The sequence below is a fragment of the Periophthalmus magnuspinnatus genome, chromosome 22 (assembly GCF_009829125.3).
Source record: "Periophthalmus magnuspinnatus isolate fPerMag1 chromosome 22, fPerMag1.2.pri, whole genome shotgun sequence".
Taxonomy (NCBI): Eukaryota; Metazoa; Chordata; class Actinopteri; order Gobiiformes; family Gobiidae; genus Periophthalmus; species Periophthalmus magnuspinnatus.
The window spans coordinates 4,254,576-4,272,868 of NC_047147.1; the positions used below are offsets into that span (position 1 = coordinate 4,254,576).

An 18,293-nucleotide genomic window follows, 5' to 3' on the forward strand; every position below is an offset into this window, starting at 1 on the left:
CACAAACAGACCTGGAGTTGTGTTTTGTTTCATTCACACATGTTTAACACACAAATCCTGCATATTTAGGCTGAGTTCTTCTCTCAAACAGAAAACACTCTGTTCCACCTTGTGATGTCATCATGTGGTAATACAGGAAGTGCTCCACTGTGTTTTTAAACTCCATACAGCTTCATTTGGATAATTTTCAGACCTGGAATCGCTACTGAACTAAAGGTAAAAGGAGCTGTTAACTTGAAAATTACCACTTCATGACATCACAAGGTTGAACAGAGCATTTTGAGCTTTAGAGATGTTACTCAAACATGTGTGAATGAAACAAAACACAACTCCAGGTACGTTTTTCAGAAGGTAACGACATTAGAACATGATTAAACCTCAGAAGAGCCAATTTTATGTAATATAGGACCTTTAACTTTGAATGTAATTTGTGTTATCTTGTGCCCTCAGTGAACCAGTGGCGCCCTCTCTGTCCTGTCCGTTGTTGTGAAGACAGTGGAGACAGCGATGAGACTATTTAGAGTTCTTCCTGGCAGTAATTCCTCCTGGGACCCACAGCCTGCGTGCAGTGTTAAGTGATCCACTGCATTGATCTTACATTCGACTCTGGAGCAGCCCCTGAGAGCACCGCCCAAAACAGCACCATCTACCTCCAGAGCAACCTGGTCAGTCACATTAGTATTATCACTGTCACCCTCTACACATAGACTGTAAGAAGTGGACTAAGTGAGTGTGACGTCACACGACAGCACAGTTATAGCGGCGAACTTTGAGCCAAGTTGCATATTAGGAATTCCGACCGTGAGTATCATAGCAACCAAAGAGCCAATCTGGAGCCAGGCTGTTGAAGGTTTGACCGTTATTAATGTTCATATTTTGAGTAGAGCGATAGAGCGGGTCAATACGACCATTTTAAGACCAAAATGAAGAGCCTGACAACAGCAGTTACAGAGAGAGCAGTGACATTTTTCAATGTAAAGTGAATTGGAGCCAGAGTCAGTGGAGCCGGAAGTGCGCCCAGTGTGTGGTGAGGGGTTTTACAGCTGCAAAACATATAGAATAATTGTAAAAAATAAAGTTGATACTTCTCGGATTTCACCTATTACGGGTTATTTTTAGAACATAACCCCCGCGTTAAACGAGGGACCACTGTATTTACAAAGTGACGGCTAGCAGGTTAGCTATGTTCATTTATATATACAGTCTATGCCTCTACGTCTGGCATTTGATTTGGCTCTCGTTACTACAGCTGCCACTTAAAGCTGCTACCTTTAAACTGAGTTACACAAATCATTTGACAAGATAAATGAAGGAACACACGTACATCTGTTCTAAAATAGGAGCTGTATTTACTAAGTACGATCACTGTCTTTAATGCTTATTCCTATAAGTAGGTTAACTTTATATAGATCATTACGCAGATAAAAATCAGTGGGTTTCAGAGGATGCAGATAAAATAATATCATGAACTGCAAATAACTGATGGCTCTAAACTCGACTCCAGACTGCTTCATAATATCAGCACTGGCAACCGCTCGAAAAGCTTTTAAAAAGGCTTTTAGTGAACATTTTGAGTTGCCAGTTTGGTGTAAAGAGCCAATTACAACTTATATTTAGTGTGGAGGACAGATACCAGATGCACTATATTTAATACATGCCCTTATATTTTTACTTGTGTACTTGCTATTATTATTCATTGTTTTATGTTGCACCAAAAGGACAAAGTCAGTTCATAGTTTGCGAATTCTATTCAATGGAAATAAAACCAAAAAGCAGAAATAGGGACGTCCTTGGTCGTAGGTGAAGTACTGAAGTAACTGATGTAAACAAATGGACCCATAATGCTATAATTAATGATATATGTAAAAGTGCTCCAACTTTTCCCAAACTTTAAAATTCCCATGAGCATCACATACATGTTTATATTATTTTATTATACAGTCTTTCACTATATCGCGGTTCACCTTTCATTGCCCCGCTGTTTTGCGGATGTTTTTTTAGTGCAATTTTACAAGCTTTTTTACAGTGTATGATCGTGCATTGTGTTGTGCGTCCTGATTGGCTGTTGGACTGTAGACCATTGTCTATCAGTCTCCTCCGTGCCGTGTCTCCTGTACAGTACAGAATGTGTTCAGACAAATTTACATAAATGTTGGATCTCAGTGTGACTCTGAAGTGCTGTGTGTTTGCGATTTGTTTTCTCCCCAACAAAACCCACAATGTCGATGAAACGTTCTGCACCGACAAAGGCGCCTACGAAGGTTTGAACTTTGAGAGTGTTTAAACAAGAGAGACATGTGAGAAAATGTTAATGCCTGTGTGAGAAAAGTGTATAAAGTGTGTGGTGAGGGGTTTTACAGCAAAAACATGTAGAATAAATGCAAAAAATAAAGCTGATACTTTGCAGATTTCACCTATTGCGGATTATTTTTAGAACGTAACCCCCACGATAAACAAGGGACCTCTGTATTTATAACATAAAAAACAAACTGATCTTTAAAGCACATTTCATTGCAGTACACTCACCTACCTAAACAAGAGTCACCTCTACTACACAAACATACAGGTGTGTGTGTAAATGAGACATAAATGATGGTGAAGGCGACTTTCTCTTTGTGTTTTTCCAAATAGATCCAGAGTCCTTTAGTTACATTAGACTGAACCTGTGCTTTATGTTTGTCCCACCGCTGAGCGCCCCACCCTGTGCCTTAATGCATGTCATGTGAAGTGCTCTCCAGCCTAAGTGCATTAGAACTTAATGTCTCCTGTTTTCTGTTTTAACACAGAAAACAGGAGACATTAGAACACAATTAAAACAGAAAACAGGAGACAGACAAATAAGTGAGTTGTTGATTCTAGGCATTTCAACTATTAAACTATAGCACATGTTATTAATTTACATTTTGCTCATCGTAAACTGCAGCTTTGGTCTAAAACTGTTTGATAGTAAAGTGATGAAACAGATCCATTGGCTTCCTCGTCAGTAGTCACATATTTATAAAGAGCTTTACATCTGGGTGTGAGGTGGGTTAAGTGTCTTGCCCAAGTATACCACAACAGCAGTTTATGACAAGAGCAAGATTTGAACCTCTAACCTTCAGATCAGCGGACAAATGTTCTACCAACTGAGTCTGTCACCCTGTTTAAAGCTGCAGAGACCCCACCAAAACTTGCATTTCTGAACCATACATGTACAGCCTGGGGTAAATAAGATAAAAGTATATATATAACAGTTGTGGGGGGAGATAGGGGGAAGGTGAAAACTGAAATTTTCTGAGCACTAGAGCAGCAGTAGGAGAATACACAAGCACTCAAACAAGCACGACTCAAGCTAATGATGAGTGAACACCATTACAACATGGTGAAACGCACGTGAACAATACGACTAACCACAAGCTCTGTTTTTGCTGTAATCACATTAGAAAAACCACCAGAAACTATTTGTCTGAGCCTTAAGATATTTATCCTGTAAACTTAACCACACCACAGTCTAGACATGCTGTGAAACCTTGTCACTTTGCAATCATTTATAATTAAATCATAAAGAACAACACCTTTATATCAAAAAAGTCTCATCTACTCCTCTGTGACTTACCTCCTGTTGTGTAAATCCTAATATAAACCAGCTATAATCCGTGTTGCTAATTGCCTGATGCCCTGCTGCTCCTGAACACTCCTGGTGAGAATGTGACTGAGCCTAAACAAAGATGCTCTTTTAGCCTTTATGTTTGTGCTCTTCATAATTGGCCTGAGCCTGTGTCACTCCCAAAGTGAGTAATGTGTTTTAAAGACTCAAGGTGACTGGCTCCTGGACTAGGGACAGCCCCTATATACACCCTCCTTCAGATCTGAACACAGTTAGCTCCCCTAGTGGCAGAATTGTGAACATGCAGCACACAATTTACAACTACTCTAATTGAATCAATAATAATAATATAAAAACACATAATAAAAAGTACCGTAAATTTCGGATTATAAGCCGCTACTTTTTTTCCACGCTTTGAACCCTGCGGCTTTTACAGCAGTGCGGCTTATATATGTTATTTTACTGGATAACGGACCCTGGGGTGCGCTCTCTAGCTGTAAACGTAAAAGTGAGACAGACGTGGGGAAAGATTCTGCTCTGAAGAATTCACTAGTTTTGATTTTGAACGATCATTTTGCGCATCATGAAATGGATATGATGCAGTTTTTAAGATAAAGAAACAGAAAGGAAACAGAGCAGGGGTCGGCCTTTAACACGCAAAGAGCCATTTGGACCCACTTTCCACATAAAATAAAACACTGGGAGCCGCAAATACTTTTTGACATCTAAAATGAAGATAACACTGTATAATAACAATAATGTAACGGAATAATGTAGGTTTTACTTTCACGGACAAGCCTTCTACACGTGGCAGATAAATATGGCAAAAACAACTTAAGTGCATTAAAAAATACAACTCACCAAACATCATCGCGCTGATTATGTGATTATGTCTACTCTACTCCGCAGTTTCTTTAAAAAAACAACAACAAAAAAACTCGTAGCGTATCGTTTAATCCCAGGTGCTTATTCTCCATGTGCCAAAGCAGTTTTGAAGGTTTCATTGCCTTATTTGCTTTTCCCGTATGTTACGCAGAGCGGACTCTGTGCGTGAGTCACCTGTAGCGACAAACCCAGATTTTAAGTAGGCATTGTCTGTTAAATTTATCTTTCTTTTTCTTGGAGGTCGTAGTCTCTTCTTCTGGCTCCTCAGTTGTCCTTTTCCCCTTTGTTAAAAAGATCTCCAAAGACTTTTGTTTTGGCTCATTTTCACTCGCTTGTGGCTCTACTTTTGTGCGTCGTGTCTGATGTGTTATACGTGATACGTCATCGCGGAGACAAGAGCAGATAATAAACTCGCTACTACATCAAATAGATTTCTGTGGCGATTTCCAGCAGGATTTTCATGATACATCTACGGACGAGCTTATTAGTGTGTCATTAGGGACGGGCCAAAGTTGCTCCTGACCCCTGTGCGCACAACGTCTGAAAATCAGGGCTCTTTACGCAGGACTGTGAGCTGTGTCTGTGTCAGTTCCCAAGCCACGCAGAGCCGCAGTATGAGGCGGAAAGAGGCGCATGCGGCTCCGGAGCCGCGAGTTGCCGACCCCTGAAATAGAGCCACTGCACGTAAGCTCGACATCAATGAATCCAACTTGGTCAATGTAAAAAGACAACAAAAGTTTTCAGAGGAAATAAAAGCAGATTTTCCGTGTTGGTGCAGCTTTATTTTCTAAACCTGCAGATGTGTTCATCCCGTGTTGTTGTCGTGTTGGTGCCAATTTTCAGGCACAGTTTAAAAAAAGCGTGTCGGTGCACCGTCTTTCTGTGTAAATGTCTCATGTTACAATATGAAAACCTGCGGCTTTTATTCAGGTGCGGCTTATATATGTACAAAATTGATTTTCTCTTCAAATTTAGCTGGTGCGGCTTATATCAAGGTGCGCTCTGTAGTCCGAAATTTACGGTAATGTATTAATTCTACTTTTTAATGACAGGAATGTTCTTCAGTTTGTCAGATAAATGATAGTTTTACACCAATCAAGAAGTAATTTATGAAGAAAAGTTGAAAAATATGTTGAAAATGACAGGTAGAGAGTCCCACACTGCGACGGAGTATAAGGGTCACTTCAATGTAAAAAATTATGTGGGCGCTACAAGAAAAAAAGTAATAATATTACGAGAATAAAGTCGTAATATTACGAGAAAAAAAGTCGTAATATTACGAGAATAAAGTCGTAATATTATGAGAATAAAGTCGTAATATTACGAGAAAAAATGTCGTAATATTATGAGAATAAAGTCGTAATATTACGAGAAAAAATGTCGTAATATTATGAGAATAAAGTCGTAATATTATGAGAATAAAGTCGTATTTTTATGAGAGTATAGGCTGCTGTGCGTGAAAGAGTGTGTTATGAAGAATTTGGAGCATTTTGTTCAGATATAGCAATTTCTTCTAAATCTGTCTGGTTCCTCCGACTAAACAAACTCAAATGCTGCAAATGCTGGCAGCGTCCCTTCAAAGTACTTATACTGATGATAGTGTGGTGATGGTGGGGGGGTTGAGTGTTGGTCCCCCAACCCGAAGGTCGGAGGATCGAGTCCCGCTCGGACCAAGTTCTGTCGTTGTGTCCTTAGGCAAGACACTTCACCCACATTGCCTAGTATGAAAGTGGTGTGATAGGTGGTGGTCGGAGGGGCCGATGGCGCAGATTGGCAGCCTTGCTTGCGTCAGTCTGCCCCAGGGCAGCTGTGGCTACAGTAGTAGCTTACCATCACCAAGTGTGGAAATGAATGAATAATGACTATAGTGTAGCGCTTTGAGAGGCTTTGAAAAGCGCATTACAAGTGTAAGCCATTATTATTATTATTATTATGGTGGTCTAAAAGACACAGTATTTCATCATGCGTAAACCCCAGTTGAAAGTTTATCTGAACAAAAGGCTCCAAATTCTCCATAACACACAACGCACTGGTCACTCATTCACGCACAGCAGCCTATATTCTCATAAAAATACGACTTTTTTCTCGTAATATTACGACTTTATTCTCGTAATATTACAACTTTTTTTCTCATAGCGCCTGCATAATTTTTTTTATTTAAATGGCCCTTATACTCCGTCATACCGCACTGATGACATCACACATGACACAATTTACACAAGAAACACATTTGTTCTCAAACTTTAAACATGATTCCAACAAAATAAAGGTGTTTTCTTATATTTTTTATTTATTACTCTCTATGACATTAGAGGAGTTTTAGGCCAGTGTACCACATGGTTGCTAAGTAGCAGATATGGACTTCCCTAGTGTGATGTCATGATTTACAACAAGGAATTGAAAATTTGGCCAAATTGATCGTAAGTGTGTTTTAGGCTGTGTCTGAATGTCTAATGTTAACAGAGCGAGAATTTCCACTTTCTCAGATTAAAAGAAAATAATAAAATCCAGTCTATTTACGTGAGATCAAGTCTAATTATTATTAGTCCAAGACTCGTGCCAGTCCATTGTGATCAGTTTTTATGACACAAATCAACCAGGGATCAGGGGCTGTGGAGTGGACGAGGGGTCAGGGGTCAGGGGCTGTGGAGTGGACGAGGGGTCAGGGGTCAGAGGCTGTGGAGTGAATGAGGGGTCAGGGGTCAGAACCTGTAGAGTGAATGAGGGGTCAGAGGCTGTGGAGTGAATGAGGGGTCAGGGGTCAGAACCTGTAGAGTGAATGAGGGGTCAGAGGCTGTGGAGGGAATGAGGGGCCAGGGGTCAGGGGCTGTGTAGCGAACTAGGGGTCAGGGGTCAGGGACTGTGGAATGAACCGGGAGTCAGAGGCTGTGGAGCGAATGAGGGGACAGGGGCTGTGAACATTTGGACACAGCCCCAATAAAACAGCAGTCTAACCTTTTATTGACAAAGTAATTACATGGTGACAGGTGACACTCTACCAGAAAAGTTACACAATACACCTTTAAGTAGAATGTGCTTTACTGGATTTACACTCTCACTAGACCATGCCTTACCTGTCCTCGAACCATTCTGTGGTTTGTGGCTTACTCTTAGTTGACAGCATTTGACAGTAAATCAGCTTCCGTCTTATATTCCCTCAGGAAGTTGAGACAAACCAGATTTTAAAACATTTATTGAATTAAAGTGTTGGAGTTTGAGTCACGTGTCCTGCCTCAGCTGCGGCGCCTCTGTGTGCTCAGAGCTTTAAACACAAAGAAACTGAATTATAATAATCTGTATCTAACGCAGATGTCCGGCACACTAAACATCTCACCCTCCTTTCTCAAATATTTGTCATTGGGGCACAGCAGAGCCTTCAGGGGCATTCACACAGCTCAAGAAATCTGGATATGAACCATCGTAATTATCCGGTTTGACTGAGTAGATCACATGCCATAAATATTCATTACTTCCTATTTGGGAGTTCACGCTGATGCCACTCATTTTATTGGGGCATAAGAGATGAAGGAGCAGATGGCGGTGCATATGAGCACAGCACACTCACTGCGGCGCTGCACTTGGGCGTGGCCTGTGTGGGCTGAGATCGATGAGGAGAGGAGGACGCCATTACACTGCTGTACAACATTTACATTACAAGCACTTACAGCACCCGGGCTACAGCACGATTTACCGCCAAACGCAGATGTCCGACTCCGCTTCCTGAAGACCACTTTTTTATTTGAGATATTACTAGATATATTACTAAGATTATTCTGGATTTTTATGGACTCAATAAAGATTTTTTTGTGTCTTTTTAAACGTGTTTAATCATCATGTTATTGGTCATACAGGCTGTCTGTGGAAGGACAGAACAGTGTTGGGGATGTCAAGATGATTCAGCTTTAAATAATATTATACATCATTATATTATTATTATTATTATTATTATTATTATTATTATTATTATTATTATTATTATTATTATTAAGCAGGGCTCCATTTAATAATAATAAAACTATTAAAATAAGTATTGTAGAAGTAAAAATAAGTGTTAAAACTGAACCTAAATGTGAAGTGATTTGTTGATGTGGCCGTGTCACATTCACATTAATTTTTTCATTCATTATAGAATTTAAATGTGGAAGTGAAATTAAATAATCAAAATTATGCTTTAATTTAACAAAAAACAAACAAACAAACAAAAAAACTCCACTATGTTGATGCTGATACAAAGGTCTTTAAAACTGATTATGATTATCAGTCCACTTTACATAATTACATAATTATATATTTTAAATGAGTGTCTGAATTTAAAGTAAGGTAAATGCTGCATCTCTCACCACGACTCTGTTGTTTTACAGATCACAGCTATATTTTCAGGCCCCATCAATTAAACATCATATGGGTTTGACATTCATTTATTTTGGATACTGTATATAACTATTATTTTGACGAATGCAGGGGTGTCAGACTGGAGGGGTAAAGGGTACTGGTTACCCGGGGCCCAATGCAGAGAGGGGGCCCTTCACAAAGTCTGTAATGAGCATTTTTTCATTAGACAACATGTAGTGTATAAAATGCAGTCCGAGACACACTTTGTCATGTACTCAGTCTCTTTTCTGTCCCATGATGATTTGTGCCCGGAGCCTAGAATTTGGTGCAGCGCCCCTGGACTCAAGAAAATGTTCTGAGAACGTAAAGCCACAAATATATTTAATGAAGAAATTTGAAATAATACACATTGGACCATAAATATCAAAACACAATTACACAATTCAATAGAAAGAGTCATAACCACAGACTGTATAAAGACGTGGACTGAGTGAGTGTGACGTCACCCACAGCGTTCAGCTCCAAATGAAGCTCATCGAGGCTAACAGTTATATCGGCTAATCTGCAGCAGAGTTCCATATGTGGAATTCCAACTGCGAGTATCATAGCAACCAAAGAGCCAATCTGGAGAGAGGCTGTTGCCCCTTCCAGCCTGCACCGCTGGTTTAGCAGGGAGCAGACGCTTAGCAACGCTGTCAATCAAACCTGTGACTAACGCTAGCGGGAGCAACCATGGAGAAAGAAGGCGCCTGACTGGTCTGTTATTAATATTCATATCTTGATTTACAGACATAATAGTGAAATAAAACCCCAGGATCATGTAGAGCGGGTTAATACAAACATTTTAGACCAAAATGACGAGTTTGACAGCAGCAGTTACAGAGAGAGGACAGAGTTTTTTTTCAGTGTAAATTGAGTCAATGGAGCCAAAGTGCATCCATGATCACATCCTATTTGGAATGCAGCGGCTAGCGTGTTAGCTATGTCCATTTATATACAGTCTATGGTCATATGTAGGTGAGCTAAACTGTCCTTGGTACCACTGTTCCGTATAATGTTGCAGATCATTATTAAACAGGTCCAGTAGTCTTTATGCAATTGATAAAATCTGCCTCTACTCAGCATTTTTCCAAGTATCATAAATGTGTTGTCCTCAGCTGCTCCCTTATGTAAGCGTTTCACTCCAGTTCGTGTCTAATGCACCTGGCTGCTCTGTGGCTCCCTCTATCCCAACCCGGCAGTCGTGCAGTGCAGTCTCTTATTCCTACCCTCTATGTAACACACACACTCACTCCTTCCTCTGAAAAGACGGCTTGTTCGGATCCAGATTTATAATGAGATTTGTGAGAAAAAAACCTATTAGATTTTCTGCATGGATTACATGAACATGGGACTGTGGAGGCGCATGTTTTCAATCTACCTCTCAGACACAAGCTCCTCATCGTGGCTTCATTTTGATTCCCACGACATGAGCCCAGATGCACAGCCCTGCACCGGCTCCGCGCTGTTCAGATGTTTGCAAACACGTCCAAACAGCCAATCACACTCGAGTAGAATTACCTCCACTCTCTAAATCACTGCGTGGGTCATGTGACGAGCAGCTAGTCCAAATCAATACGACATAAGAAATGACTTTAGTGTCGACTGGAGCTGCTACTGGGCCTGTTACCATAAAGAATACAGGGCGCCCAATTCTCTTTACAGTTTAAAAACATTATTACAAAGCTATTTCATCAGATATCTTACTCAGACTTGCTTTGTTGTACTTAGTGGTTTCCAAAGCGTTTGACCTCATTTAATCCACCTCTATATGGGCTCCATTAGACGCACGAAGCACATCAAGACAGGATTTCTTGCCACTTTCGCTGTAGCAGAGCCTCATCAATGGGTCAATCTCATCTGTATCTTTTGCTTTAGTTCAGTAATGTCCCGTATCTTTGATTGACATGCGATATCTTTAACATAGCCACACAGAAAGAACTCCAGAGGTGTGACATTTGGTCCATCCCTTCAATCCAATGATCACGAGCATGCAGGCCCCAGTGTGATCACAAATGTTTATACCCATAGTATAATAGAATAAGTTTAATTTTTATATCTTATCAACTGCCTTTGTAATTATATTGTAGACTTTTAAAGAGACTTAATGGACACCCTGTATATCGGCTTATCGTTCTATATATGACAGATGGAACTATATTTTTTGGGTGTCAGTATTTTGTGGGGACTTTTTTTTTTTTTTGCACTACAGTTGTCTCTTGCTATATTGCAGTTCACCATTCAAGTTTTTTTTTTTTGTGCAATTGTACATGCTTTTTTTTTTTACAGTGTGATTGTGCATTGTGTTGTGCGTCCTGATTGGCTGTTGGACTGTAGACCATTGTCCATCAGTCTCCTCCGTGCCGTGTCTCCTGTACAGTACAGAATGTGTTCAGACAAATTTACATAAACGTTGGATCGCAGTGTGACTCTGAAGTGCTGTATGTTTGCAATTTGTTTTCTCCCTGACAAAACCCACAATGTCGATGAAACGTTCTGCACCGACAAAGGCGCCTACGAAGGTTTGAACTTTGATAGAGTTTAAATAAGAGAGAAACGTGAGAAAATGTTAATGCCTGTGTGAGAAAAGTGTATAAAGTGTGTGGTGAGGTGTTTAACAGCTGCAAAACATAAAAAATAAAGCTGATACTTCGTGGATTTCGCCTGTTGCTGGTTATTTTTAGAACGAGGGACCACTGTATTAGGATATTTTTGTTTATTTTTTTGCTATATTATAAGACCTGAGGCATCGGCAAAGGTATATATAATCTAATAAATCACTTCTATGACTTATTATAGATACAAACTAATTAGTGAAGTGCTCTGTTCTGCTGTTTATTTATTAAATATTGCTCATTTAGAATAGTTTTTTTGGGATAATTCTGCTTTATATTTCAGCTTCAATATTATCGTTTCTCACCTATATTTACTTTGGCGATATATCTCAGTTCAGAATGTGGTATTGTGACAGACGCAGCTGCTACGGTTTATCGACAGAAAATAATCATAGTCGTAAAGCACGTACAAAAAGACCTTTTTATAATGAAGACCGTGGCATGATTAAATCAAAATGTTCATAAAAAATGCACTTTATTAGTAAATACAGTGGTCCCTCGTTTATTGTGGGAGTTATGTTCTAAAAATAACCCGCAGTAGACAAAATCCACAAAGTAGTCAGCTTTATTTTTTACAATTATTCTATATGTTTTTTGCTGTAAAACCCCTCACCACACACTTTATACACTTTTCTCACACAGGCATTAACATTTTCTCACATTTCTCTCTTGTTTAATTAATTAATAGTGACTCATGTATTTCACAGTTCCTCTGACCGTGCCTCTTCGTCCTGACGCTGCTCCACTGTAGTGTCGATCCAACATTTATGTAAATTTGTCTGAACACATTCTGTACTGTACAGGAGACACGGCACGGAGGAGACTGACAATGTTCTACAGTCCAACAGCCAATCAGGACGGAGAACACAATGCACGTTCGATATAGCAAGGGACAACTGTATTCTGCATTTAGAAGCTTTCATATAGATACCTTTTCCACATCAAGGTTTAGTTTGATGTGTTTAGTTAGATTTCTCCAGGACAGTATCCCAGGTGTGTGAGAGTGAAAAGGCTCCTCGTCCTGGTTTAAAGTCCCATGGGACCGTTTGAGTATTGCTGTTGCTTAATCCAGCTGCGATGTTTGTGGTCCTCTGTCCCTATGATCCCAGAATCTCTTTAATCCATCTGACTAAAACAAACAAAAACAAACTAAACCTTAGTCTGGAAAAATAATCTATTAAAAGAAATAATTTCACTATAACTGAAATTATTACTACTACTGACACTCTTGACAACCTTTAATTGATCACTTTTTAAAATAGGTTTCAGTACATTACAATAAGTAGAAATAAAATACAAAAACATTTTATTAACTGTATCTAAATCTCGTACAGTAAAAGTCAGATGTATCGTGCCACTCCCGTTCCACACATTATAAGAGTGAAATTTGTAACCACTGGCATCCATGACCTCATGGCTGAACGCTCCACAGAAGTCACATGGTTTAATAATATTAGCCTCTTCATGTTCAGAAAATATGCACAAAACGGCGAGCGAGGAAATGTCAAATGAGCCGTTTGCATGAATAAATCAGGAGTGTGCAGGTGATAGAGCTGCTGGTCCAATAGAGTCATAGTGAATAATTAAAATGGACAGAGATGAGCCCTCTACACCTCAACATGGACTCTTCAGACCAACAGCAACTACAGGACGCAGCACCTTAATTACCCTTAATAAAACATGAACAAAGACTTAAGTCATGATGAACAAGCCGTTTATTAAGAAGGACTCAGGCTTAGTTATTCATTAAGAGGATAGGGCTCAGTCTGTGTAAAGACGTGGACTAAGTGAGTGTAACGTCACCCACAGCATTTGGCTCCAGTCAAATGAAGCTCATCGAGGCCAGAGCAGTTATAGGGGACAATGTGGAGCCCAGTTCAGACCTCAAGTGTCATAGCAACCAAAGAGCTAATCCGGAGCCAGGCTGTTGAAGGTAACACCCCTTCCCGCCCGCATCGCTGCTTTAGCAGGGAGTGGGCATGTAGCGATATTGTCAAACCTGTTGCTAATACTAGTGGTAGTGACCTTAGGGAAAGAAGACGCCTGATTTGTCTGTTATTAATGTTCATATCTTGATTTACAGACACAATAGTGAAATAAACCTCACAATTATGTAGAGTGGGTTAATATGAATATTTCAAGCAGCAGCCGGTAGGTAGGTAGAGGGGCACAGTTTTTCAATAGAAAGTAAATTGGAGCCAGAGTTGATGCAGCCGGAAGCATGCCCATGATCACTTCGTGTTTGGAACGTGGCAGCCAGCAGGTTAGCTCTGTTCATTTATATATCCAGTCTGTTGGTTAGAGTTGCTACTAAGCCTTAATCATTCTTAATCTATTTGTTCATTATGAATTAAGTCTTTGTTCATGTTTTACCAAGGGTAAATATACTGTAGTTATTATGAGATGCTATCATACACTTTATACTTTACACTTTTACATTTAAATGATTCTCCAGAAAATGTAGTATTTTTTTCGGTGCCACAGATATGATGTTTGCTTTGTAATCCACATCTGTAGTCATAGTTTTACTCAAATGCTTGTAGTGAGAAACATTTTTATTTTCTCTGCAAAATAATAATTAAACAAAATTTTTGAATCAACATAATTGAATGTTTTCCTTATTTTGTGTTTCATTAGTACAGTACATTGGATTTTCTGTAAAATTGCTCTATGACAGATTTTCTTTCTCAGTAAATTTGATTTGTGACCTAAATGAATTTAAGAATCAGCTCACACTCATAATTTCCTGTTAAAAATTGTTAAATATAAAAATTACATTTGTTGGTGTCACACAGTTCACAGCAGAAGTCACCAGCTCTGGTGCAGCAAGTTTATGGTGTCATCACAAACATGACTCTGCAAATCATCACACATTAAGAATAAGGTAATACACAACATTCAAACCTTTTTAAAATGAATGCACCCTATCCACCGACTTTATATAAAAATGGATATAGCTAACATGCTAGGCACCACATTCCAAACAGGAAGTGATCATAGGATTGCTTCTGGCTCCATCGAATCCACTTTCTATTGAAAAACTGTGTCCTCTCTCTGTAACTGCTGCTGTCAGACTTGTCATTTTGGTCTTAAATATTCGTATTAACTCGCTCTACATGATCCTGGGGTTTTTATTTCACTATTGTGTCTGTAAATCAAGATATGAACATTAATAACAGACAAATCAGTCGTCTTCTTTCCCCGAGGTCGCTCCTTCTAGTGTTAGCAACAGGTCTGATTGACAGCATTGCTAAGGGAAGGGGCGTTGCCTTCAACAGCCTCACTCTGGATTGGCTGTTTTGTTGCTATGATACATGTGGTCAGAATTCTAAACCTGGGACTCGGCTCCTCGATGAACTTCTTTTGGAGCTGAACACTGTGGGTGACGTCACACTCACTTAGTCCATACCACAAAACTCATCTGCACCTGGCAAATTGGAAATTAATCTTTCGTGACAATACGTGATGGACCTAAAGCAGCTTCACACAGTTTCATTAGTGTAATTCTAATTAAAATGGGTCTTCTTTATTTGTCTCTGTCTCTAAACCTTATTTCCAGACTCTTAACTCACTCTGTTCTTTTTTGACCTTGGGAGTCGCCTGGATCTCAAAGCACAAACCGGTCGTCTCCTCGAGAGCCGGTGTAATTAAAGTAAGAAGTGAATCAGGAATGTGGAAAATCATACGAGAGGTGCCAGGTTATGAATATGTAATGAGGCTGTTTGGGAGTGTGTACGGCTCTGCGCTGAGACACTGCACCCTCTGGCCCCTATTCAAAATACCAGTCATATTTGTGTACATCCCATTGGTCTGTTTGGGTCAAATCTTTGAAACATTGTAAAGCCGTATAATGTCAGACAATATAATAGAGACATTTAGGGGCCGTTCCATGTTTGTCTTTGTTCAGAGTAAGTGTTGTTGAGTATTTTTAAATGATATCTTTTGCTACTTCAAACATAAACATAAGTCCGTATAGATTATTTGCATACATTTTAGTGCTTTGTCATTACCAGATCGCCTAATTAAACATTCTTCCACTCTTCCTTGCATATCTTGTTAAATGTTTACTCACTTCCTTTCATAACCCGCTGATTCCCCAAAGAGCTATTCATAAGTGCAAAAATATGTCTTGTTTTTTTAGTTCCTACTTGCAAACTCATTCCTCCATTTGCATAATATTATAGTTTATTCCCTGTAACAGTTCAGAAAATCAATACTTGGCAGTGAAGGTTCAGGTTTTCGCTCCCATCACCATCAAGTGTTTTATCACATCTCGATCCAAAACACAAAAACCACAGAGACTCTCTATCGTCTACGGCTTCACACTCTGGAGGTTTGCAGGTTTTAGTGCTGCTCCAAAGCTTAAAGCAAATGAAATCATAGTTATCTCATTAGATCAGATATGATCTCATTAATAGTGAAGTTTGATCTGACCACAGTAAGTGCAGCTCGGCACATTTGAAAATCGCTTAGTCACAAACAGAATGTGGTGTCTCACAGCAACAAACACCACCCAAACATAAACCCAAAGATAAAACTCAAAACACCACCCAAAGATAAAACTCAAAACACCATCCAAAGATAAAACTCAAAACACCACCCAAAGATAAAACTCTGAACACCACAAAAGGGTAAAACTCAGAACACCACCCAAAGATAAAACTCAAAACACCACCAAAGGGTAAAACTCAAAACGCCACAGAAGGGTAAAACTCAGAACACCACCCAAAGATAAACCTCAAAACACCACCCAAAGATAAACGTCAGAACACCATCCAAAGATAAACCTCAAAACACCACCCAAAGATAAACGTCAGAACGCCACCAAAGGATAAACCACAAAACGCCACCCAAAGATTAACCCCAAAACTCAGAACACTAAAGATAAACCTTAAAAAATAAAATCGAAAAGATAATACGATAATAATAGTTCTTTTTAAAACATAGATGTTTATTGTTTGTATTGTTACTATCTGTCTGGTTTTTTTTGTTTTTTGTTGTTTTGTTTGTTTTTTTTTTAAAATAGACCACGAGTTCGAAATAAAGATAAATTGAATTGAATACAAGATGGGATCATGCCATTTTCCCCTTTAACCACAGCTAAACATCAGCGTTTTATACATGTATGAACAGACTTTGAAAGAACCAAAACAGCCCAGTGAAGGTCTATTTTATGTCATCATTGTTAAAGATTCACTTCGTAACTTTACTGGAGGAGCAGGTACATCACCTGCTTGTCTCCATGAAGCTGTTATTACGTTATTACTTTGCCTGGAGTGATCCAAAATATGGCATTAAAGCTGTTTATCCCCATGGAGACACGCGCCCTGGTGACGCCCTGCTGACTGTCAGACTTAAGACGCCTCTCACCTGTGACATGCACAACGGATAAGCCGAATGCTGTACTGTGGAACATTATAGTCAAAGCACTGTTATTTCCATGGAGAAAGGTTACATAGTGCACCTTTATTTGAAACATCAATCTGTCTTTCCAGTGAAACCTTTTGCATCTTTTTACGATCTTAAACTGTGATTCTAGTGGAAAAATAATCGCATTTCTCAGTGATGCTGCCAGATATAGTTAGTTTTTCACTTGTTTCGGCTTAACCTTTAAAACTATTTATTCAAACAATAGTACGTTTGTTTTATCTGTGTAATTCGGTTTGCATGTCATTGGGCCAACGAGACGACAAAATAGACACTTTACCCCAGGCCAAAACTGGCACCTCTGCTACTTTTTCCACTTTGATTTGTGTCACTTCCTTTTTATGGCTTACAGCTTCTGCCTGAGCTCTTAGCAGCAGCAACAGCGAGAAGAGAGAAGGAGAGAGAGGAGGAGGAGGATGAAGAGAAAGACAGAAAGAAGGAGAGAGAGAGGGAGAGAGAGGGAGACTGCAGACACACCCATCTCCACTGCAGGTCAGCATCCTCACTCTGCATCAGCAACAGCGCACATCAACACAGCACAAACCACTACTGAACCCTGCTGCCCGAAACGAGAACTGCGACAGACTGAATTCAAAACACGCAAATAAATAAATAAACAGAGACAGAAAATCTTTGCCCACCGGGTCCTGAAGAAGCTGCGTGCCAATTCGGGAACGCTATGTGGAAGCAGTCACACATGATGGAAGCTCGGGTTTGGTCCTAGCATCGGCCGGAAAGGTGAGAAAAGGATGGAGGAAAGGAGGAGAGGGCAGGGTGGAGGAGGTAGAGAGGCGTAGTGTTGTCCTTCGTCCCCACTTCAGTTCAAAGAAACACAAACGGACGAGACCACACCGATGCCGGACATCCACCAAGTGACGAAAAGTCCCAGTAAACATGGACCTACAGCAGTGCACAGTAACTTAATAATGGGAGGAGCTGCACCCATCTCCCTCCACCCTCTTCACCCTTCACTCTCCGTCCCGCATCGAGATAAGGACACTGCCCACTCCTCCTCCTCCTCCTTCTCCTCTTCCTCCCCATCCTCCCCTCCTCCGTCGAAGAGCATTGATCTGGCCTAATCGGACACAAGGACAATCACGCTGTCAGAGAGGAGAGAAGAAGAAGAAGAAGGGCGGGTGGAGTAAACACGAGTATAGACAGGGACAGCCAGGCACATAATTCAATTTGGAGCTGTGTACACATGGTTAAAACGCCTCATTGTGAAGCGCAGAGTGCAGATGATGGGGCGATTAGCTGGGAAAGTTAAAGGGGAACTGGCTAACAGGTTAAAACATGCTACACGTGAGCGCACATACCGACAGACGCTCAGCGATAAGAAAAACACATGAAAAAGTTTGGATATGGGGGTTTTTCAAGATTTAAGTTCCCAAAGAAGTTTAGTAAGTCTG

At 40.0% G+C, this 18,293-nt stretch overlaps 1 protein-coding gene across 1 annotated transcript in view; it reads right to left on the bottom strand.

The window, feature by feature from the left end:
* Window positions 1–17,590, bottom strand: part of LOC117390845 (neuroblast differentiation-associated protein AHNAK) — a 37,002-nt gene extending 19,412 nt beyond the window's left edge. Inside the window, 1 exon segment of the mRNA XM_055231255.1 lies at window positions 17,526–17,590. Coding sequence (XP_055087230.1) covers window positions 17,526–17,583 — 58 coding nt within the window. The 5' untranslated portion in view covers window positions 17,584–17,590.
* Between the last annotated feature and the right edge of the window lie 703 nt (window positions 17,591–18,293).